The 23,353-nt window shown below is 39.9% G+C and overlaps 1 protein-coding gene and 1 pseudogene across 1 annotated transcript in view; one reads left to right on the top strand and one right to left on the bottom strand.

Annotated features, from left to right (window-relative positions):
* BRWD3 (bromodomain and WD repeat domain containing 3) overlaps nt 1–2,106 on the top strand; it is a 363,038-nt gene extending 360,932 nt beyond the window's left edge. The window contains exon 41 of the mRNA XM_006902191.1: nt 1,355–2,106. Within this exon, the coding sequence (XP_006902253.1) occupies nt 1,355–2,106 (752 nt within the window). The remainder of the gene's footprint in view (nt 1–1,354) is intronic.
* Nucleotides 2,107–11,971: 9,865 nt separating this feature from the next.
* Nucleotides 11,972–13,547, bottom strand: LOC102863236 (annotated as a pseudogene).
* Nucleotides 13,548–23,353: the final 9,806 nt, after the last annotated feature.

Here is a 23,353-nt window from a genome sequence, read left to right as displayed (position 1 = left end):
AACTTACCCACTAGGGCAACCAGTGCTGTGACTTTTTTGTTAACAATCAAAATCTAAAACTATAATCTTGTGGGGATTTTTTTCTACTCCTTGCTCATTTCTCCTTCAGTATTTTCCAATTTAGCAAAAGGACTCTACCATTCATCTAGTTTGCTCAGACCATAAAATCTAGAAGTCTATCTTGAGTTCATTTTTCACACTTGGCATCCCGTCTGTCAGCCTTCCTGTCATTGTAGCCTTTGAAATGAAAGAATGATTCTGGTGACTCCATTTGAAAGAAATATTCTAAGTCTAACCACTTCTTACCACCTCTACTAAAGCATCCTTCCTGTATCTTACCTATTGTTGCTGTGTGCCATCAAGTTGATTCCAACTCTTGGATTCCCAACTGTTCTTTGCATCTAATTTTGTTTCCTTTACCAACTAGAGTGTTCTTTTAAATAAAATCCTGTTAACTTTCCAGGTTAAAACTGGTAGTTGTCTGCTACCAGTCTCTGGTTTTGTATTTCTCTCTAATTTGTTTCCTTCTGTTTTCTCATATGGAATACTCTTTCTTCAGATCTTTCATTCAGTTGTTATGCAATTATTTTATTCTTTCATTAGACAGATACTACTTGTGAAGAGAAACCTTCCTTGTGTCAATTATGTCACTACTGCCACACACTCAGACTCTCTTTTTTATCCTCATTTCTTTTTATAGAACTTATAACTGCTTAAAATCATGTTTATATTTATTCACTTGATTATCTGTCAGTATTCTACACCTAATATTATAAAAGTAGGAACTTTGTCTCATACATCATCATATTTAAAGCTTCACAGTGAATGCTTTAGTTATCTAGTGCTGCTCTAACAGAAATACCACAGATAAATGGCTTTAAACAAATAAATTTTTCTCACAGTTTAGAAGATCAGGAATTCAAATTAAGGGTATTGGGAAAGCATTTCTCTCTGCCAACTCTCAAGAAAGGTCTGTTGACTTTCTGTTTGTGAGCCACCTTAGCATTTCTTTTATCTCTCTGCCTATTTCTCTAAACCTAATCTCTCTATATCTCAAAGGTTATTGGCCTAAAATACACCCTATACTATATAGGTTCTTAATATAACCTAGAAAATCCATTCCTAAATGAGATTATTACCACAGGTATAGGGATTAGAATTTACAACACTTATTTTGGAGAGGTACAATTCAATCCTAACAGTAGATATGCTTTAATACCTTCCCCACAATTTTCTTACCCCACGTATCTTTTGATGTAAAATTTGTTTTAAAGACTTGTTTTTCTTGTGGATTTTCAGAACCATCTTACCAGTGCAAAAAATTAACTTTGAAAAATAATTTATCTTGATTTAGATTACTCCTTTGATGGACCCCTTGAACCTCTTACAAATGATGATGGCAGAGATTCCCGGACAGGAATCAAGAGAAAACTTCTTAGTGCATCGGAAGAAGATGAAAGCATGGGAGGAGAAGAGAAACAAGAAGCAAAAGAAAAATTGCATTTATCCTCTTCAGAGAGTGGAGAGTTAGGATCCAGTTTAAGTTCTGAAAGTACCTGTGGTTCTGATTCTGACTTTGAAACAACTTCCAGAACAGATCAAGATTATGTAGATGGAGACCATGACTATAGCAAATTCATACAAACAAGGCCTAAAAGAAAACTCAGAAAGCAACAAGCCAATGGAAAAAGAAACTGGAAGACAAGAGGCACTGGAGGAAGGGGTAGATGGGGAAGATGGGGTAGATGGAGTAGAGGAGGCAGAGGAAGAGGAGGCAGGGGAAGAAGGGGTCGAGGGAGAGGTGGAGGTGGCACTAGAGGGAGAGGGAGAGGAAGAAGAGGTACTTCTAGAGGAGTTACCAGAGCCAAACGTGCACGTATGGTAGATGATGAATTTGATGCCATATTTTCAGGACGTTTTAGTAGACTGCCTCGAATTAAAACAAGAAACCAAGGCAGGAGGACTGTTTTATATAATGATGATTCTGATAACGACAATTTTGTATCCACTGAGGATCCTCTGAACCTTGGTACATCCAGGTCAGGAAGAGTGCGTAAAATGACAGAAAAAGCCAGGGTTAGCCATCTCATGGGGTGGAATTATTAACATTTGGTAAATGTAAGATAATTTAAAAAATTAATTTGCCTTCTACTGCAGGGAATTTACCAGGAAATCTACAAAGCAAGTTGTGTGGGGACTTCTGCTTCCTTTCACATTGGTGCTTTTCCATTATACCAGTCTACTTTTTTTTTAAGACTTCAGATCTCCATACTTCATTTGTTCAAACAAGCCTTACTCATTAGGCCTTAAATTAAAAGAAATTCTGTCCACATATAACACAAAGGCAAAAATACACATGCACAACATACACACTACAGATTTACTATGTTAAAGAAGCATCCAGCTTCTTAAGAGTAGCATGACATTTTTATCTCAATGGAATATCCCTCTTTTGCTTTTGTATTACAAAAGTTTAGCACCTTGTTACAGAGTTTGTATAAGAGTTTGGTTTTACCCAGTAATAACTTTTGCACAATATACCAATCCTAAGGGCAGCTATTAAATGTTTACAGTTTCTATATTGTAAGAACGATCTGGATTATTTTACTGTTCCCAGGCCAAACTTTCATTAATTGTACTGAACTGAAGTATATATTTATACTACAGTCTTATGGGGGATTTGGGGAATATCTTGATGTGCTTTTCATAAATTTGTTTAATTCATGTAAAAGGTAAAAAAGGGTTGGTGCCTTGTAAATATGTACCAAATCTTTGTGGTGAATCCCAATGTATCCATTAACCTTATTAAAAAAGAATACTTGAGGTATCAATCTAGACAAGGTGCCAAATGCAAAAGTTTTTTGTATGTTTTCTTTTTCTTCTCATATTTTATTGCATTAATTGAAACTGTGTAACTTGAAGAATAACTTAAACATTTGAAAAATCCTCATCCAAAAGGAATGGTGGGGTTTTTTGTTTTTTTTAATTAGTAGCTCAGCTACCTCTATTAACTAAAACTACTGGAAAACAGTTTGCTATATTACTAAGAAACTGAAAGAGCTTGATAGGAGTGAATACTCATAAATTCAGAGGTTGTTAATTGTATTGGCTTTTAAAGTATACTTATAATTTAAAAACTTATAAGTGTAGTATACTCTAGACTTAGAATCTGTGAGTTTACAAGTGGACTTTGGCTACAGCTTATGTATCTCTGCTACTACTTAATAATTTGAGAGTTTTAAGTTCCTGGTTTTCTCCTGAATCTTAAAATTTAACAATTTGCATTGAGTTCTTTTGGTTAACTCATATTTTGAATCAATTTTAATAGGTTCTGCCCATGCCACTTCAGAGGATTCTTCTGGTGTTTTTTGGGTTGGGTTGTTTTGTTTTTTTCTGCTTTCAGAAAAGAGCCTCATTGTACTACACACTGATATTTTGAATGATTATTTTATTGACTGAAATATCTTAAAAACCCTATGACCATGTTTATGGCAGGAGAGACCACATGATTCCATAAATGAGCTTGAGTTACAAGATCACTTTTACTCAATATGAATGATTGCAGATTTGCTAATTTGTTAGATACCTACCATTTTGAAGTATGAGGAATAATATTGATCTCTGGGGTTTGGAGTGGGAGATTTCTTTTGCACTTATATAATAGTTAAGGAATGAAACAAAATTCTTAATTTATACCTAGTAGGATATGACTTTGAATCATTGTCAACTTGATGGCACATAACAACAATCTAAGATATTTCTTAAACTGTTATGTTTGTTCCATGATTTTAATCATTTCATGCATCTGAAAATCCATAAGTACAGAGAAAGGAGTACACCCATAACGGCTTTTTTGGCAGGTTTGGGAGGTGGGCAGGGGTTATTCTTGGACTAACATCTTTAAACAGTTTTCACTTGCAGTAGAAATTATATTCAGGATTTAGGAAAGTGTTGTTATGAATTACTAATAGCACTACTAGTCTTAGATTGTAGACCAAGCTGATTTATTTTCTGTTATATTCTTTTCCCCCTCCATTAAACCAAAACTATTTCAGATTCTAAGTCAGCTGCCATTTTAACCATAATATAGATTGAGAAACTTTTTGTATTTTAAATTCTATGTATTTTTAATTTAAAAATTTACTATTTTATTATTCATCTCTGGTGTTTCCTGGAATAAATAACTTTGGCCTACCCTGATCTAACATAATTACTTAATGTATCTAACCAAATGTGTACTGTTTGATCGTGAAATTTTTTGTTGACATTCTTCTATGAAGAGCTAAACTCTAGAAGTGTAGAAGGATTGCTATTTGTGTGACTTTTAAGTATCTGAAACTTTATAATTTATTTTGAAATATAAAATGCTACATTTATTTCCTAAATTTCAAGATTTTCTAGGCTTAGTTTATTAGAGTAATATGGCTGAAGACATTTTAAGCATATTTTCTCTCTAGTGAAATACTGTGAAAATACTAGTGACCAGAATTTTCCTGAAATGTTAATTTCAGTTAATAGTATATAAAAAGGTAGTCATCAGGTTAGTTTAGATAAGCATAAGTATCATTTATTTCAAAACAGATAATTTTGTGTATGCATATGAAATATTTTAAAACTGTGGAAATTAAAGTTTAGAATAGTTTTACTTTTATATTTGGGCATTTTTCCCCCTCCTTAATGTATATTTTGCTTTTTTGGGTAACATCACCTCATCTGAATGTGTCAATAATTTCTATTATAATGAATACAATTTTAATTTTTAGAGTCCATTTAAGCATAAATAAAAAGTAGGTTCAACCATATGAAAGCAAATAGGAAATGAGGTTTTTGAAGACTAAATCGTTCAATTGCTAACGATTGTATTTAGATATGTAGGCTCATACACATGTATAATTCTAATCCTATGTTACATATTGCCTAATCCTATGTCCATGAGCTATACTATTTCTCATGATCATTAATGTTTGAATTCCCAGCTTTAAGAACAAAGCATGTGTATGTTTCTAAAAACTGAATTGTATGTTTCTTCAATAATATGGCTTGCTCTGTATATCTTTTCTAGTAATAGGATGCTCTCCAAAATATGCATTAACCTATTAGTCTAATGACTGAATTAGGGGTGGGTGTGTGAGAGAGAGAGAGATGTGTGTATTCTTGTATGTAGGCTTTTGCTTTTATTTCCCAATTTAACTCACCTTAACCTCAGACATTAAAAGAAAGGATATTATAGCTAGAGTGCAGCCATATTTACTGTCTTCCAAATCTTTGCCTCTGTAATTCTCCTAGCCTGTGTACACACTACTTGATCATCCATTTTGTTATCTTGCCTTCTATTTAATCAAACAAATTGTCATATACTTATGTCACTCTGCTTTTCTGGGTTTTTGTTCATAATTGTTTTATGTTTTCCTCCTATAAAGCTTGGGCTAGAATTTTCTATGTAGTACTTTGTTTCATCTGCAGGCTTAAGAAGAGAAGTCTCGTTTTGCACAACTGTGTGCTCAGATATCTGACTCAGACTTTCAGTACTTTGGAGTGAACTCTGAGTGATTTGGGGATTTTTTTTAAGTTGTTCTTACTGTGTGTAGGGAATTGTTTTATGCACTTTTACCAACTGGTATTTATTTTACAAAGTTGGCATTTGCACATCAACAAAAAAGTAAACTTACATCATATTAAATTGTCAGTATATTTGGTGTCTACCTTTTAAACAATTACCAATATTTTTGAGTTTTAAAAATGGATACTTTAGTCTTAAAAGAACTTTGGACTTTTAAAATCCATGGTTTTAATTGTTAACTCGATCCCCAATATTTTGTTATTATGTGATACATGGTACAATAGATATGATTTTTTTTAATTAAAACAGTATTCTAGAATTATTTTAAGGATTGTTTTAAAAATTACTGTGAAAAAAATGTTTCATGTTTTTTTCATCTCTTAACAAAGTTTCTCTTTCAGTTTGCAAAATTTCTATTAAATTCCAATATAAAGTTAATTCTTTTTCATGGTGCTATATTTTGTGGAGGGAGCTCTGGTGGCCTCATGGTAAGAAGCTTCACTGTAATACCAAAGGCATGCAGTTCCAACCCACCAGCTGCTTTGTGCAAGATGGGCAGTCTCCTCCCATGCAATTTACTGCCTCCAAAAACCCACTGGAGTGTCATATATGACTCAATTCCAACTTAATAACACACGGCAACAATAACACATTTTGTGGAATGTGGATGCCCCTAGGGTGTCTTCGTATTTATATCTTATGTATCTTTGTCCTTTTCCATTGTTACTCTTGTACTTTTTATGTCTGCAATATATTCACTTTTATTTCTTCAATAAAAATGCACCTAACTGAGAGCACTTTGAAAACTGTCAATTACTAATTCATTGGTGGGAAAACTACATCTCAAAAATGTGTTTTCTCATTTATGTGTCTGCCCATTTGTTATTCTTATACCTATGTTAGATAAATCTAGAATGTGAGACTTTGGCATTAAGCATAAAAACTTTTTCTAAATATAATTATTGATACATATGGAAACCCCCAATCGTAATTGACTTTTTCACAGACAAAATAATCAGTCAGAAATCCAGTTGGCAATTTTTTTATGTATATCTCCAGATATTAGGCAGTATTAAAATGTTAATTCTTTAAATAATACTATGGTGATGGCAATCAGTAATTTATTTGTCCTGTAATTTATTATTATTGTCCTTTGTAATCCTTTACAAAGTTTTAACAAATCTGTACCTTATGTTTGTTCATAATATCTATAAATTTAAAGTAAAGATAAAAATCATTAATAGTTGTGATGTATATGGACATTATGTCCATGAAACTAAAATTCAGTAAAGAAAGGTAAACTAAACCGGCATGGTTTCTAAAAGCTGTTTTGTTTGGCGTTTGTCAGTCATTATAAGTAATTATCCTTGGGGGGAGGGGGGGAAACCTGGACTAATTTGTTACCATTCTTTATGGAATGTTTACAATAAAATTTCAGGTTGTTGGTATCTGTTTTAATCTTACTACTTTATGTCTTAACTAATGTAGAGAAAATTGAGAAGAAACAAAAGTTATCTTTCCATTAGACAACTTTAGAGATTATAACATGCAGCTTTTGGGTCTTTGTTTTTCTAGATAGAATGTTTACATTTATTCGTTTTTTTAGTAACAATTGAGACTTTCCGTGTCGATGAATATATTCTTTGAATCACCTTCAGACTGTAGTAGTTAACAATTTAAATTTGGGTTCTTTGGCATGTTAACTAACAGTCTGTAAAGCATTAGCCAAAAATTTTATTTTGTAGAGCTCATAGGGGAAAAAATTGATTACTAATGTTTTTACTTAAAAATTTATTTAACTTATGATTTATTATTTTTATCACTTTTATGACTTATAAATTTTTTACAACTGAGCTGCAAATCCATATCATTTTTTAATTTATAGTGAAGACTACCTAAAGAACCTTAAGACTATGTTAGAAATGGTACTTTAAATCTGTGGGAGTGTGGGAGGAAGAGGATAAGTAAGTGTTCTTAGGTGAGAACTAACTTTTTTGTTTTTTGTTTTTTTATTGGGGAAAAACAAATTGGGGGTACAAGGAGGTGAGGGGTGGGGGCAGAAGGGTGAGGATGGGCAGGGATGCAGTTTCAGAGCTTGCAGAAATTGGTTGGTGGGGTGAGCAGGTGAAGGAAATGAAAGTGATCCAGTGGGGACCAGATGCTACAGAGGAATGACAAGCATTTTCCAATGGTAGTTAAATCAACTGTCTTACTGATTTGGGAACTGGATGCTGACTCTCTGGCTTCTTCATGCTCAACAGGGGCGTTGATGTGAAGGGGGAAAGGGAGGACACTTTATCACCTTACTGGTGATCTTGGGTTAAGGCTGCTTGCCTTCTTGTTCTATTAGAAGATATTTTCCTGTCATTTGCTCGGCTCTGGACTGCAAAGTATTTTCCCAGGTAGGTCCAGTGGGGATGGCTGGTTGAACCCAGAGGCTCCATCCTCCTTTGCTTCTTTAGCTGGCAGTTGTATTTCCTTTTTGTCACTGGCACTGGGTTCGGGGTCAGGTCTGAAGTAAAACTTAGTGGTAAGGTTACCTGTAGGAAAGGGAGCAAATCTAGAGAGAACAAACTTGTGAGTTACAAATAGGGGGGTTTGGGGGGTGTTGCTTTCAGGTTTACTGGGGGAGAGGGTGGCAGAAAGTAGCCTAGATAAAATTCTCTGGATACCCTAGGCATTTTTTCCCTACCCAGGGGTCATATGGCACAATCTGGGGACTGAGGAGCTCACCCTGAGAGCCATGACGGCTTGCCCCGAGCCGAGGGCTGAAGACAGCCCGTCCCGAGCAGATAAACACCCCCCATGGGCTGGCTGGTACACTCCCCTCCAATTGCCCCACACTAATCTGGTCCCCTCACCTGACCGAGGACTGTGTGGCCAGGGACAGCGTCTCCAATTCCAGCACCAACACTTTTACTCCCTCCCCCTTTATAAATGGCAAAGGGAACCTGAAAATTGTGAACAGGCTCCCCCCACCCCAGGTCTAAACATCTTTTGGCAGAAGCATTCAACAGATCAAAATATGTGGTGTGTTTAGGATGTTGGTCCTCTTGGACATGCTACCACTGTTAAGTGTCATCAAGTAGACAACTCACAGTGACTTTCAACAATCCATTGTCTAGGTGATCATCTTCGCTGGTTTTCCAAGGAAACCCAAACCTGAAGGTAGTCTGGCACACGTCCCCCCCCCACGGATGGCGGGGTGCACGTCGTCTTTTCCGTGCAGGCGGCTTGTGGGAGCACACCATCCCCCAGCACAGGTGACTGGCAGGCGCTCACCATCTCCAGTGTGTCATCTCCCACGCAGGCGGCAAGCGGGCACATATCATCTTGTGCGCGGGCGGCCGGCAGGCGCGTGTTATCTCACGCGAGCACGTGTCCTCTCTCAGCGGGTGCACGTTATCTCCTGCACAGGCAGCCGGTGGGGGTGGGTACACGTCATCCCCCAGCACGGACAGCTGTCGGGCGCATGTCATCTCGCGCTCAGGTGGCTGGAGGGCTCGCATCATCTCTTGGCAGGTGTGCGCCATCCCCCAGCGCGTGGCAGCCAACAGGCACGCACCATCCCCCACACAGGTGACTGGCGGGTGTCTGGGAGGCGCGAGCCATCTCCCAAGTATCATCTCCCACAAGGGCGGCTGGCGGGCGCATGTCATCTCTCGGCAGGTGGGTGTCATCTCTTGTGCGGGCAGCTGGTGGGGGTGGGTGCAGCCAGCCGGCCGGCGCACATCATCTCTCGGCATGCGCGCGCCATCTCGTGCACAGGCAGCCAGCGGGTGCACACCATTCCCCATTGCGGGCAGCCAGCGGGCTCACGCCATCTTCTGCATGGGTGGCTGGCGGGTGCAAGCCACCTCCCTAGTGTCATCTCCTACATGGGTGGCTGGCATGCGTGCGCCATCCCATGTGTGGGAAGCCGGTGGGCGCGCACCATCCCCCCACGCAGGCGGCCACTGGGCGAGTGCCATCGTCCATGCGGGTGGCCGGTGGGCGCAAGCCATCTCCCGTGCATCATCTCCCACACAGGCTTCATCTCGCGTGTGGGAGGCCAGTGACCGCCTGCTTCCCCTACCACCGCCATCTTGGCTCCAAGAATTATCCTCAGAACAAGTACACTTTGCTGCAGTGTGGTGGCTCCGCCGCATCAGTTCTGGGGAGGCCTGGTGCCCACCCTCCATCCTGGGCAAGGGATTCCATAGGTTCCGACTGTGGGAGCTTTATGGAGCTGTGGCTGCGGTGAGGTGCAGTGCGGGCTCTGTGGGAAGGGGTTGGGAGCTGCAGCATTCACCCATTCTTCCTTGGGAATCCTTGAATTCCTGTTGTTGAGCCTCAATCCTCACTGAAGACCAGTCATCAACTGTGTAATTGTTCAATTATCAATAAACAGAAGTCTGTAGAGGGTCATAATGGCCCTTTTCCAAGTGGTCCGCTGCTCCCGCAGCTCACCATGTTGTCTCTGCCTCTGCCGCCATCTTGGGTCCCCCCCCCCGGAGAACTTTTTTTTTTTCAAAGGAGTGGATACATTCTGGTTTATTTACAAATGAAAACACATACTACAACCAGGAGAATAATGTACATCATCAGCCGAGACACATAAACCTCAGAAAGAAGGTGGAGGTAAAAGTCCGTTACCAAAAGCTATGTACAGGGTGATAACGTTGATGGGATACATTCAAATACAAAGCAATGCTTAATTGACTATAGATATGACACCAGAAATACATCAACAACAATATACAAAAATATTTAATATCAAGTCTAAAAGACTAGTTGAATTCCTGGACAAAAGTGGAGGGAGGTTCAAACTGAGTCACAAAGCATCAGAAAGGACTCATCTCTGTCAGGGGAGCTGTTGGCCAAGAGAAGAGTGAGCAACCCTCCTGGGAAGGCCTCAAACTATCTCAATATACAAGTCAAGAAACAAATGGGAGGTTATTATGTAGATACTCGTGCATATGATCATCAGTTAATTGGAAGTTATCTCATTAATTTGTAACCATTTAAAACTAGAAATAGAAACATTTTCAAGCTTCTAAATCACATAAAAAAATAGTAGCTTCCGGATTCGGTCGAGACTTTGGTTTGCCGACTGCAGATGTGGAGCGTGCGGCTCCGTCCAGCCTACAGTCGCATCCAGGATGACAACTATGAACTAGAGATGGGGGCCAGTTACCCCTGAAATGCTGTCAGTGGGACAAAGGCATTTTAAACGCAGGTGGAAGAGCACTTGAATAAGCAAGAATACCACAGTCACGCGAGAATGTGCCTGGGAGAATCAGTTGTGTTTAAATCAGTGACTCAGGACGTTGACAAGTTTTGGTTAGCGAAAAATATTCTGGATGTGAGATGAAATGCAGAAACAAACAGAGATGCAATCATGAAAACTTGAGGTCAGGATTGGAAGGATTATCCAGTGAAATCCGAGTGTTGCTCATGGACTTGAACTTCACAATGAAAAGCTTGAAAGAAATAAGTGTTAGGGTGATTGTGTGCAGGGGAAGCTGGGCATTTCATGGTAAGAAAACAGCGAGGAAGACAAAGTAGAAAGATCAAGAAGGATGAGGGGAGCCAAACATCTACAGAGAAAGTCTATCTTTGGTATTTAAAGAACCAAAGACAACCAAGCATAATCTTATGCAAAATTTTATTATAGTCTTTAAGACTAAATTAACTAAATAGTGCTTTAAATGTTTAAAGAAAGAAACAGAACTAATTTTCTCTCACTGGTTCATCAAAACTTTCACCTAAAACAAATACAAAAAGCCCTTGGTTATTTGTACACTGGAAGCCTGAAGTTTCTGGCTACAGAGCTATTCAGGAAGGCCATGGCTCAATCTAGGATTCTGCTGGGACCTTGCTTGAATGCACACTGGTGGCTGGAGGCTCAGAGCTGTTCACGGACCTCTTCCCAGCCTCCGCAAACAGAGGTGCTCTCAGAATTTTTCACACCCAATTTCTCTGACAAACTAACCAGCACAGTGGTATAAGGGGTCAACCGACAACTCCGGCATAACCACTGTCAATGCCAAAGACTGACTTTACTCAAACGCTGTCAAAGGAATTTCCAAAGGTCTTCGACTTGTCTTCAAAACTCACCCACTCTGGTATTTCCGATTTAAGGGAAAACATAGATGCCAAAAGTGAAATGTTTAAGGAAGGACATGAAATCTAAACTAGGGTGATGTTTACAAAAGTCCAGTTATTTATATTTAAAATCCCTTAATTTATTAGAGTTTTAGACAAACGTTCTTGATCAAAAGTCTTTCCAATAGTATCTTCTTCCATGACAAAAGTTCACTGCCCTGTGGATAATCCCTAATGTTATCTCACGAGGGGTAGGGAGCGCAGATACCCGTGATCGGCACTGAATGCAAGATTCATGATTTTTTATTCGTAAGACTTCTTTTCCTAGAACTTCGTCTGAAGTCCTTTTTTTTGCTTGAAAATCGGAGAATTCAAGAAACATGAATCGGTAAAACGGTCACCTCTTCTTAGCTTCCAGGAGAGTGTGGGTTCCCTGTAGTCAATGCTGATGGTGCACCTCCGTTTGGGAAGGGCCGGGGCCGGACTGTCTCTCCTCCTCTTTGGAGACCGAGAAGGTGTCCTAGTTTTAGTTTTAGAAGTGAGGGCAACATTGGTGATATCCACCAGGGTATGTGGAGGCGGCTTCTGACTTTTAAGGGGCGCACTGGCAGGGGGCCTGGCCAGCGGGGGCTCTACCACTCCTCTGTCATCCGCAGCTTCCGGCGCTCTTTTAGCGCGGGGCCTGGTGACGGGGCTCCTGTCTGACTTGGCGTCAAGATTCTGAATGTTCTTGCAGACCTTTCTGGAAGGCAGGTAGGAGTCATCGGAATTGTCCTCCGAGTTGCAGGTGCTCTCGCAAGGCTCCCCGCCACTTTCTCTTCCCGGAGAGTCGCTGCTCGCTGTGTTCTTCCGGAAAGACGTGACATGAACGCCTTCCTCCAGGGTAAAGTTGTAGGCGTCACCAGAGGAGACGCAGTCATCCAAGACTTTTGTGGAAACAGTTTTCTTCTTTTCGCTTCTGCTCCCTTTGTGTCTGGTGGAAGTCTCTGCTTTTCTCCGTCGCTTCGCTTTTCTGTTCTCTCTTCTTCTTCTCTGTCCGTTTCTGTTCTCCGTTTCAGTCTGTTCAGACTGAGAATCCACAGTGACAGGCTGTGTGTGAGGATGCGCTCCTGGGTTGGTTTTCTCTGCGTGCAGGGCCCACTGGTCCTCGTTCCCACGACACACAGCTTGAGCTACGCTCCCAGGAAGGTGTGAATCTGTCCGCGAGTCTGCAGCTCTCACTCTTTCCAAGTCCAAAGATTCTCCTGTTACACGACTGGCTTCAAAGTCACCCGATGCGTCAAGCGGATGCACACCACTGAACTGTCCCTTTAAACCTTGGCGCACAGACACGGTTCTGGGTAAGGCAATATCCGCAGAATGATCCACACCTGCGTCAAAAGCACCCCTCGGCCTTCCATGCGGCACAGCTGGTTCCTGCGCTGAATTGCCTTCTGTTTGCAATGATTCAAACAGTCCTGGGAAGTCACCTTCCAGAGAAGGAATCTGCGGTGAATTCTTCACAGACGCGACCGTCGTCACCATCACAGTCCACTCCAGAGGGACACCCCTCCTGGTTCTGCTCACAAGGTTCCTCTGAATGTTGTTGGGTAAATTTTCGTTGTAAGGCGTAGAGCTGACAGGCCAGGTAGTAACATTCTCTTCTCAGCTGGAGGATGACCTCCTGGGCTTCTCTCACTTTGGCCTTCTCATCCTCTAGAGCCAGCACTAACATTCTGTTGTTGTCCTGGTAATTTCGCAGCAGTGTGGAAGTGTTGCTGGTCATCTGGCTCGGAGGTGCTACAAGTGACTTGTGCTTGCCAAGCTCTGTCAAGTTCTTGTTCCTCTTCTCTTTCATTCGTTTCTTTATGTCCTCCAGACTATCCTGAAAAGCCTTTCTAAGGCATCGTTCCTTGGCCATCTTCTAGCTCGGCCCCGCTCCCGTCCGGCCCCAGCCCCGCGCGGTGGTCAGCGAGCCCCCGGCCCGGAACCCCCGGCTCCGCGCCCCCCGGGGCCTCGCGCAGGCTCCAGTCCCCGAGAACTAACTTTTGAGCCTAGTTCCTAACCTGTGATTGCCCAAAATCTCTCCACCCCCATGGCAACGATTCCACTGGTTTTGAGATAAATTTGCAAACTGAGTCAAAACTGGACTGTTTTATACACATAAATGATCTGTTTTGTGTACTTAAAATCAAGAAATAATATATTTAGAAAAATACCTATATCTTCTAATTTTATATCCAGTGGCTCTGAAAGCGCCCTATTTTTTTACCTAGTATTTCGAGATCATGAAATGGAAAAACTTTGCTTGATAGATTTTGTTTAGTCGTTGCTCTTAATTTGGTTTTTCCTTTTCATTGTGATGTGAGTTTACAGAATAAATAAGTATTCTATTCAAGAATTTGGGGAACTCTGGTGGCCTAGTGGTTAAGGAGTTGCCCTGCCAATCCAAAGGCATGTGGTTTAACTGACAGCTGCTCCATGGGAGAAAGATGAGCAATCTCCCATGGGAATTACAGCCTTTGAAAACTTGCTAGAGGGTCAGCTATGAGTAGGTTCTCAGGCAATAAATGGTTCAACAATTAAATTTTTTTTATTATTATTACACTGATTGGAATTCTCAAATATAATTGCATTTTTTTCTATTTCTTCCCTGTGTTTACTATTTCCCTTTACCCTTTACCCTTTTCTATCCCTGCTTTCTGAGCTTTATCTCTAGACAAATGTAGCCCTTTTGATCTCTTATGGTTAATTGTTCTAATGAGTGTGTGTCTACTTTATAGACCTATCATTTGGCTGAAAGTTGAGCCACTGAGATGAACTCAATTTCACATTTGAAGGGTATTTAAAGGCCTTGGCTCTTACACTGGTTTTTTTATCAGACCAGTAAGCCTGGTATTTTTATTGATTTTGAATTCTCTTCCACATTTTTCTCCTACTATACCTAGGACCTTCTATTGTGATACCTTTCAGAGTGATCAGTCCCATCTAGTTCTTTTCCTGGAGTCATGGCAACTGAGGTTCCAGACTCAAGTGCTCCTCACAGAAATAGCATGCAGCACATTGTGATTTTGGACACCTTGCCTTATCCTGCCCCATCCTCACTATCTCTGATATGCCCGGGCCTATTGTTACAGTCACTATTTCAACCCATCTTGTTAAGGGTCTTTTTCTGTGACACTCCATTTTTCCCAGTATGATGTCTTTTTTCCAAGGATTGCCCACTCCTGACAACATATCCAAAATATGTGAGATGAAGTTTCACCATCCTTGCATCGAAGGAAAACCCTGGACACTTCATCTGACAAATACTTGTTTGAGGTTTGTTGTGTGGTGGTTTTTTGTTTGGGGTTTTTTAATTATTTTAATGAGTTTGCAGATAACTTTTGATTTCCATTCATTCATTGTTGCACTTTTCTCCCTACACAACCTCCCCCTCAGTTCGCTCTTCTCTTTGAAATTAAAAGAAAAAATTCTTTCATTGTTATACAATCCCTCCCCCCACCCCAAGTCCACTCCACTATGCAGTCTTCGTCCTGGACTCCTGTCATGACAATAATACTTAATCATATATACCTTTTAAACAGTTCTCTCCCTCATCTATTTCAATGGAGTATACATTATTTTTTTTTGACAGTCCATGGGATATTTAGTACCTCCAACATCATAATTCAGAGTCATCAATTCTTGGGTCTTCCTTATTCGTTGTCCAACTTTCCGATGTATAGGAAGCAATTGAAAAGACTATGAATGAGACACTTTGATCTTAAATCTGACTTCTTTGCTCTTTAGCACTCGGGAGTGGTCCTTGACAGATTTTCCAACTGCAACAAGTTTTGTGGGTTTGAGGGGTTTTACTTGAAAGCCAAGAATGCAACACGTCTTGATTGCTGTGTTTGTGACCATTGGTGCTGATTATGGATCAAAGTAAGATGAAATCCTTGACAGCTTCAATCATTTCTCCATCACGTTGCTTATGGGTCCATCCAGTGGTGAGGATTTTTATTATGGTAAATGTTATATAATCCATTTTGAGGGCAATATACGAATATTTCAAGTCCTTCACTTTTTGCAAGCAAGGTTGTTTTAAATGTATCAAGCAGGTTGTTGATAAGTCTTCCTCTAATCCTGGTGCCACAGTCTTTTTTTATGTAGTCCAACTTCTCAAATTATTTGCTCAGTATACAGATTGAATAGGTATGGAGAAAGGATACAGTCCTGATGCACAACTTTCCTGATTAAGCATTGCAGTGTTCTCTTGTTCTTTTCAGACAAGTTCTTGGTATCATTTTTGGATGAGCACAATTAAGTGTCCTGGGATTTCCATTCTTCTGAACGTTACCTTTAATTTGTTGTGATCCACACAAGTACATTTGCATAGACAATAAAATACAAGTAAACATCTTTCTGATATTCAATGCTTTTAGCCAAGATCCTCCTGACAGTAGCAATGATATCCCTCATTCTGTGATCTCTTCTGAATTCAGCTTGAATTTCTTGAAGTTGCAGTTCCAGCTATTTATATTAAAATCTTCAACTTATTTGCATGTAGTAATGATATTGTTCAATAATTCCACGTTCTGTTGGATCACCCTTTTGGGGAATGGGAGCAAATAGAAATCTCTTAGTCAGTTGCCCAGTTAACTGTCTTCCTAATTTCTAAGCATATACTACTGAGCATATCCAAGACTTCATCTATTTGTTGAAAAGCCTCAATAGGTATTCCACCAATTCCTAGAGCCTTATTTTTTGCCAATTTCTTGCATACAGCCTGAACTACTTCCTTCATTACTATTGGTTGTTGATCATATGCTACTTCCTGAAATGTTTCTGTATCAACCAATTGTATGTGTGTGTGTGTGTATTCCCTTAGTCTTCTTTTGATACTTCCTGCATTATTCATTATTTTTCCTAGAAAGCCCTCGAGTATTAAAACTCAAAGCTTGAATATGTTTTTCAGTTCTTTCAACTTGAAAAATGCCAATCACATTCTTCTTTCCCCCCCCCCTAATTCCAGCTTAATTAATACTTTGCTTTATCTTAATATTTTGGGTTTGAGTTCCCAGTCCTCACCCCAAATTAAGACTTCAGGAAATAAGTAGTAGTTGGTGAGAATACAAGTAGACCACAAATAGGAAAACTGGATTTAAACCTCTACACTCTGGACTTTTATAGAAATAATGAATATATCTCAACATTGGGATGGGGGAAATCCTCACTACTGGTCCAGTGGACAACAGCATGATAGATGGATAAGAGAGGGAAATTGTCAACAATTTTAGCTTCCTTGGATCCATAATCAGCATCCTTTGTACTAGCAGTCAAGAAATCAAAAGACATACAGCATTAGGTAAATCTTTCAGGGATTTCTCCAAAGGTCAGTTTAAAGACTGAGGTGTGCTTTATGAAAACAGCGTTCTTTTCAGTTAATTGCTATTCATCTGAAAGCTGGGCGATGAATCAGGGTGATAGAAGAATTGATGCCTTTGATATGTATTGGAGAAGGTATGTCCAGGATGCTCCTTAGAAGCAAGGATGGTGAAACTTAATCTCACATATTTTGGACATGTTATTAGGAGGGACCATTTGAAAATGACATCATGCTTATTTATAAAAGGTGGGGAGTCAGTGAAGGTGAAGACTCTCAATGAAATAGATTGACACAGTGACTAAAAATAAGCTTGAATATGTCGCAGATGAGGAGGATGGCACAGGAAAGGGTATGGTTCCGATGGTCCCTTTGTTCTTATGAGTCGTGGTCAACTCTGGCACCTAACAACATGTGGTTATTAGAGGGAAAAGTTTTCTGGTAATGACTGAATTTGTATTATTGCTAAAATATATTCTTTCCCTTTTTATTCCTGAGGACTGTGTTTTGCAATGAATTCTGAAAAACCATTAGGCCTGCCTGTTTTGTATTTAGTCCATGACATTTACATTGGTTTCATGTGTTTACTATAATGTTATCTTTTCCACTCATCTACCTACCTACTGTTTAGGCTGATCTCCATCAAAAGAATAGACTGTTGGTTTTCAGCAAATAGGCTATCTTCTCTTAACAATGATTACTGTAGAAATCAATCAAAAAGGGAACAGAAAACAGTATATTCATTTTCTTTGGGTTAATTGCATGATTTATAGTTAAATTAATGTTGCTTTACTTTGGACCTTAAAAATCAATATTTCTTTTCCTAGATAAAAAGATCAAGAAAATTTTGACTCTTGAAAATCCATACAGATCATTGCTTGTACAGGTAGTCACTGGCTTACAACATGCTTTTGGTCTAAACTTTATTTTGTTTCTGACATAAATTGGAATACCTCCTCTCTCCTTCCCCCCTCAGTTTTCCTTATTGCCTTTTATTATCATTTTGTAAATCATTATTTTTGAATGTTGGAAATATTCCATATAAACTTAAAAGATATATATCATTGAGCCAATTGGCGGCACCATGATGGATGGATAAGAGACTGAGGCTGTTAACAGTTACAGCGTGCTCGGCTCCACAGCAGTCAGGACATCAAAAGAAACTAAGGTGTGCCTGATCCAGTCCGTTGTTTTTGCAATTGCTTGCTATGTAACAGAGAGCTGGACAGTAACTAAGGATGACAGAAGGAGAATTGATGCCTTTGAGTTGTGGTGCTGGAGAAGAGTCTTGACCATACCATGGACCACCAAGAAAACAAGTAAGTCTGTCTTGGAGAGGGTGAAATCAAGTTTCTCCTTGGAGGCTAGTATTTTGAAGCTTCATCTCACATACTCTGGACATGTGACCAGATCCTTGGAGAAAGACATCATGTTCAGAAGGGTGGAAGGACAGCACAGGAGACGAAGACCCTAGATGAAATAGATTGATACGGCATCTAGGGCAATGGGTATAGGTGTGTTGGAGGCAGTGAGACTGGTTCTGGACAGGGCAGGCTTCAGAGCTGTTGTACATAGGGTCGCTATGACTTGCAGGCGACTCGACAATATGTAACAACCACCACATGCATGAAAATACATTGTTGTTGTTATGTGCCGTTGAGTTGCTTGTGACTCATAGCAACCTTTGTACAATAGTCCTGAAACCTGCTATCCTGTGCCAACTTTACTAACTCTTGACATACCTACCCTCCTTAGGCAGTCACTAAATCAACCCACCTCATTGATGGTCTTCCTCTTTCTCTGTCCCTCCACCCTCCCAAGCGTGATGTCCCTCTCCAAGGACTGTTCCCTCCTTGCAACATACCCAAAGTATGTCAGACGAAGCCTCAGAATCCTTGCTTCCAAGGAGCAACCTGGTTTAACCCTTTTTAAGAGAACCTTTTTATTTAACACTTCTCCAGCACCACAGCTCAAAGGAATCAATTCTCTTTCTATCATCTCTATTCATTGTCCAGCTCTCTGATGCATAGCAAGCAATTGCGATTACTATGGCCTGGACCAAGCACACTTTAGTCTCCAGACTGACATTGTTGCTCTTAAGTACTCTGGAGAGGTCTCTGACAGCAGACTTTCCCAATACAATTTGTCTTTTAATTTCCTGGCTGCTGGTATTAAGAGTGTTGATTGTGGAGCCAAGCAAACTAAAGCTGATAACAATCTCAATCTCTTTACCATTGTAATGTTGCCAATTGGCCCAGTGGTGAGAATTTTTGTTTTCTTGATGTTGAACTTCAATCCATATTGAAGGATGTAGTTCTTGACCTTCTGCAGCAAGTGCTTCAGGTCCTCAATTTCAGCAAGCAGGGTGTGTCACCTGCATAACACAAGTTGTTCAGTCTTCCTTTATTCCTGATGTCACATTCCTCCTCATACAGCCCAGCCTCCTGGATGATCTGTTCTGCATATAGATTGAAAAGGTATGGAGACAGGATACATCCCTGGCGTACACTCTTGCTGATTTTTAACCATGTAGTGTTTCTTTGCTCTGTGCTGACAATTACCTCCTTGTCCAATTATAGGTTTCGCATAAACACAATTGTTCCAGGATTCCCATTCTTCTCAGAGTCAGCCACAGTTTGTTGTGATCTACACAGTCAAACACCTTTGCATAGTCAATGAAACACAGACATTCCTTTGGTACTCTCTGCTTTCAACCAAGCTATGATATCCCTAGTACCATGGCCTCTTCTAAAACCCAGCTGCACATCTGTCAGTTCTTTGTTGATGTACTGGTCAAATTGCAAAAATTTACTTTGACAGTATTGAAGATTATTAACATTTTGCCGTTTACAGTAATATGGAAGTTCTGTATCATCTGAATTATCCCTGGAAATGGGGATAATGTTCCTAGTCTGAAAATTAGTGAGAGTTGTCCATGTGGTCCTTTTTTCCTTTATATGAAAGTAGAATCTGACTTTTACAAACTGTCAATTAAATTCAGGAAAGTGGGTCCATTTTTTTTCACGCAACTGAAGGATTTGATGCAGTTTAGAAGAAATGCTTTGGCTAATCCTTGAACTGTAAATAATTTATGACAATCTCTATCCTCACTTACTCATTGTCATTGAGTCTGAACTGACTCATAATTGACCCTCCATCAAGTTTTCAGAGTTGTAAATCACACAGGAGGAAATTGCCCATCTTTCTCCCACAGAGCTGCTGATGAGTTGACAACACAACTCCTTAACTACTAGGCCACTATATCTCCCTTTTCTCTTCCCTATTCCTCATTGTTTTTTCTCTTCCTCATTATTTCTTCATTTGTTCTTTTCAAAATCCACCAAATACTTATTTCTTAAGTTTAGTTCATGATCTACAAACTGTTCTGTACTGATGATATCAAGATCTAAATCTAGAATTCTTGCCATATGGACATTTTTTCCACTGATTTCTTCCATCATATTATCTTGATTAAATGCTTGGGGCATATTCGCATAACTTCTTAGCATTTTTTTTCATATCCATAGCATGCATTTTCCCCACATCTTCCCTGGATGAAACTATCTGACAGTCATAAATGCTGTTCCTCATAACTTTAAAACAATGTAAATTTGGAGATTGCCTATATTAGCTCAGAAATCTGGGTCTGAGCATTGAGCATAGTGCTTTGGCCTGATCTTGATACTTGATCATGTGCATTTCGGTCGATGTACCCAGAACTGGGAGTACATGGGTATCACAAACAGTTAAGCACTTGACTGCTTAGATTTGAAGTAAAAACTGAAGCTCAAGAAACAAGCCAGAAGGTCTGCTTCCAAAGTTCCAAAAGTTAACAAGTTTAAAACCCTATAGTACAATTCTACTCTGTGACACATGAGGTTACAATGAATCAAAATTGACTCAACAGCAACTAATAACCCCCTAAACTGGAATTCTAGTGGCATGATAAACAGTTGTGGTGGTGGTAGTTATGTGCCATTGAGTCTTCTGTGACTCTTAGCGACTCTATCTTCAACATCCCTACCCTAAACCCTGCTCTATCCTGTAGCAATTTTACCGTCTCTGATACACCGACCCCCATTACCCTAGTCACTGAATCTGTCCATCTCATCGAGGGTCTTCCTCTCTTGCACTGTCCCTCCACCCTTCCAAGCATGAAGTCCCTCTCCAAGGACTGATCCCGCCTTGTAACATGTCCAAAGTATGTCAGATGAAGCTTCAGAATCCTTGCCTCCAAGGAGCAGCCTGGCTTCACCCTCTCCAGGGCAAACTTGTTTGTTCTCCTAGCAGTGCATGGTATATTCAATACTCTTCTCCAGCACCACAACTCAAAGGCATCAATTCTCCTTCTATCGTCCCTAGTCATTGTCCAGCATTCCAAAGCATAGCAAGTGATTGCAAAGACCATGGCCTGTATCAGGGGGTTAGGAGAACCTTCAATGTCATTCTAAGATTCATCCTAAATAGAGAGAGGAGAATGAGACTTGTAGAGTAAATGAGGAATGGAATCTCTTAGTCAGTGCCTTCAAGAGCAGTCTCACATCACTGTATTAGGTTAAGGGAAGCCCCATCTGTTTTTTTCCTGAAGGGAATTGGTGTGGGTTTATAACAGTGTTGTTAGTGATGTTGTTGGCACTTTTATGCCAAAATTATTTTATTTGTAATCAGAGTTGTATTTTCTGAAAAATCAACCCTATTAAGATGGTACTTTTTTTTTTATTGTTCACAGGGTTTTCAACAAGAAGTAGATGGCCAATCTTACTTCTTAATCTAGAAACTCCACTGAAACCTGCCCACCATGGGTGACACTACTGATATTTGAAATCAGAGCAACTCACAGGTCACCTGGTTTCAACAAGTACTGTGCCCATAAGAGCAAACTATAAACAAGCAAGCATACACACACACAAACTATACAAAAAGCAGCAATGTGCAAGTCAACCCCACAATACAGCAAACTGACAAAACTGGTACACTAATAAGAGCAAACCATTTAAAAAGGGAGTATACAAGTATCATAAAACAAGCACATATTCTGTAGGAAATAGAAAAGAACACTTGGGTAAGAAGCTGATGATCCAAAGGCAGGCAATTCAAATCCACCAGCTACTCTGAGGGAGAAAGATGGATCATAGCTTCTTGTGCGATTTACAGCCTCTGAAAACACAGAACAACAACATAGGAAATAGAAAATAAACTCTCTGGCTTTGGACAGTGTATCTGCCAGCCCAAAAGAATACTGGAGAAGTGCACAGTCAGGTGAGAGGAGTGACCAAGGCCCTGAGCTGTGAGCCAAATCACAGGTGAGTCACCTTGTCAAATACCAATTGACCATAGATTGTGGCTGTTCTTAGGTGCTGCTGAGTCAAATACGACCCATAACGACCCTATGAACAAGATATCTGAACCCTGTCCTATCCTGTGCCATCCTTACACTTCCTGACACATTAGAGCCCATTGCTGCAATCACCGTGTCAATCTACCTGGTCAAGGGGCTTCCTCTCCTTCGCCAACCCTCTACATTTCTGAGCATCATGTACCTCTCCAAGGAATAGCCTCTCCTCACAAAATGTCTGAAGTATGGGAGGCAAAGCCTCATCCATCATCTTTGCCTCCAAAGAGCACTCTGACTGCACTTTCTCTAAAATAAATTTCTTTATTCTTTTGGCAGTCCATGGGATGTTCAGTGCTCTTCTACAACACTGCAGTTCAAAGGCATCAATTCTTCTGTCATCCTATTCATTGTCCACCTTTCAGATGCATAGCAAGTGATATGAAAGCCTATGGTCTGAATGAGATGCGACTTAGTCCTCCAACGGACATCATGACTCCTCAGTAATTGGGAGAGGATAAATTGCTGTAGATACAATGGTTGATTTCTAGGTTCTCAATTCTATTCCATTGATATATGTCAGTTGTTACACCATTACCATCCTGACCAAAATGGATGTCAGAAAAAACTCTGAAGATTGCACTGGAACGTAGAGAAGCCAAAGCACAAGGAAGAATTCAAGACACTAAAGAGCTGAACAGAAGATTCCAAAAGGCATCACGGAATGACAAAGCAAAATATTACAATGAAATGTGCTAGGAGCTAGAGTCGGAAAATCAAAAGGGCCGAACTCGTTCAGCATTTCTTAAGCTCAAAGAACTGAAGAAAAAGATAAAAGAGAAAAAAGAAAAAAAAAGAACTGAAGAACAAATTCAAACCTCGAGTTGCTACAATCAAGGATGCTTTAGGCAGAATGTTAAATGATCCAGGAGGTATCAAAAGAAAATGGAAGGAATATACTGAGTCATTGTATCAAAAGGAATTGGCAGATACAGAAGAATTTAATGAAATAACATTTGAGCAAGAG

This window comes from Elephantulus edwardii, unplaced genomic scaffold (genome assembly GCF_000299155.1).
Source record: "Elephantulus edwardii isolate Elephantulus edwardi_28Jun2011 unplaced genomic scaffold, EleEdw1.0 scaffold00378, whole genome shotgun sequence".
Taxonomy (NCBI): domain Eukaryota; kingdom Metazoa; phylum Chordata; class Mammalia; order Macroscelidea; family Macroscelididae; genus Elephantulus; species Elephantulus edwardii.
The sequence above is the reverse complement of the archived record's forward strand: the minus strand, read 5'-3'. Positions and strand labels throughout refer to the sequence as shown.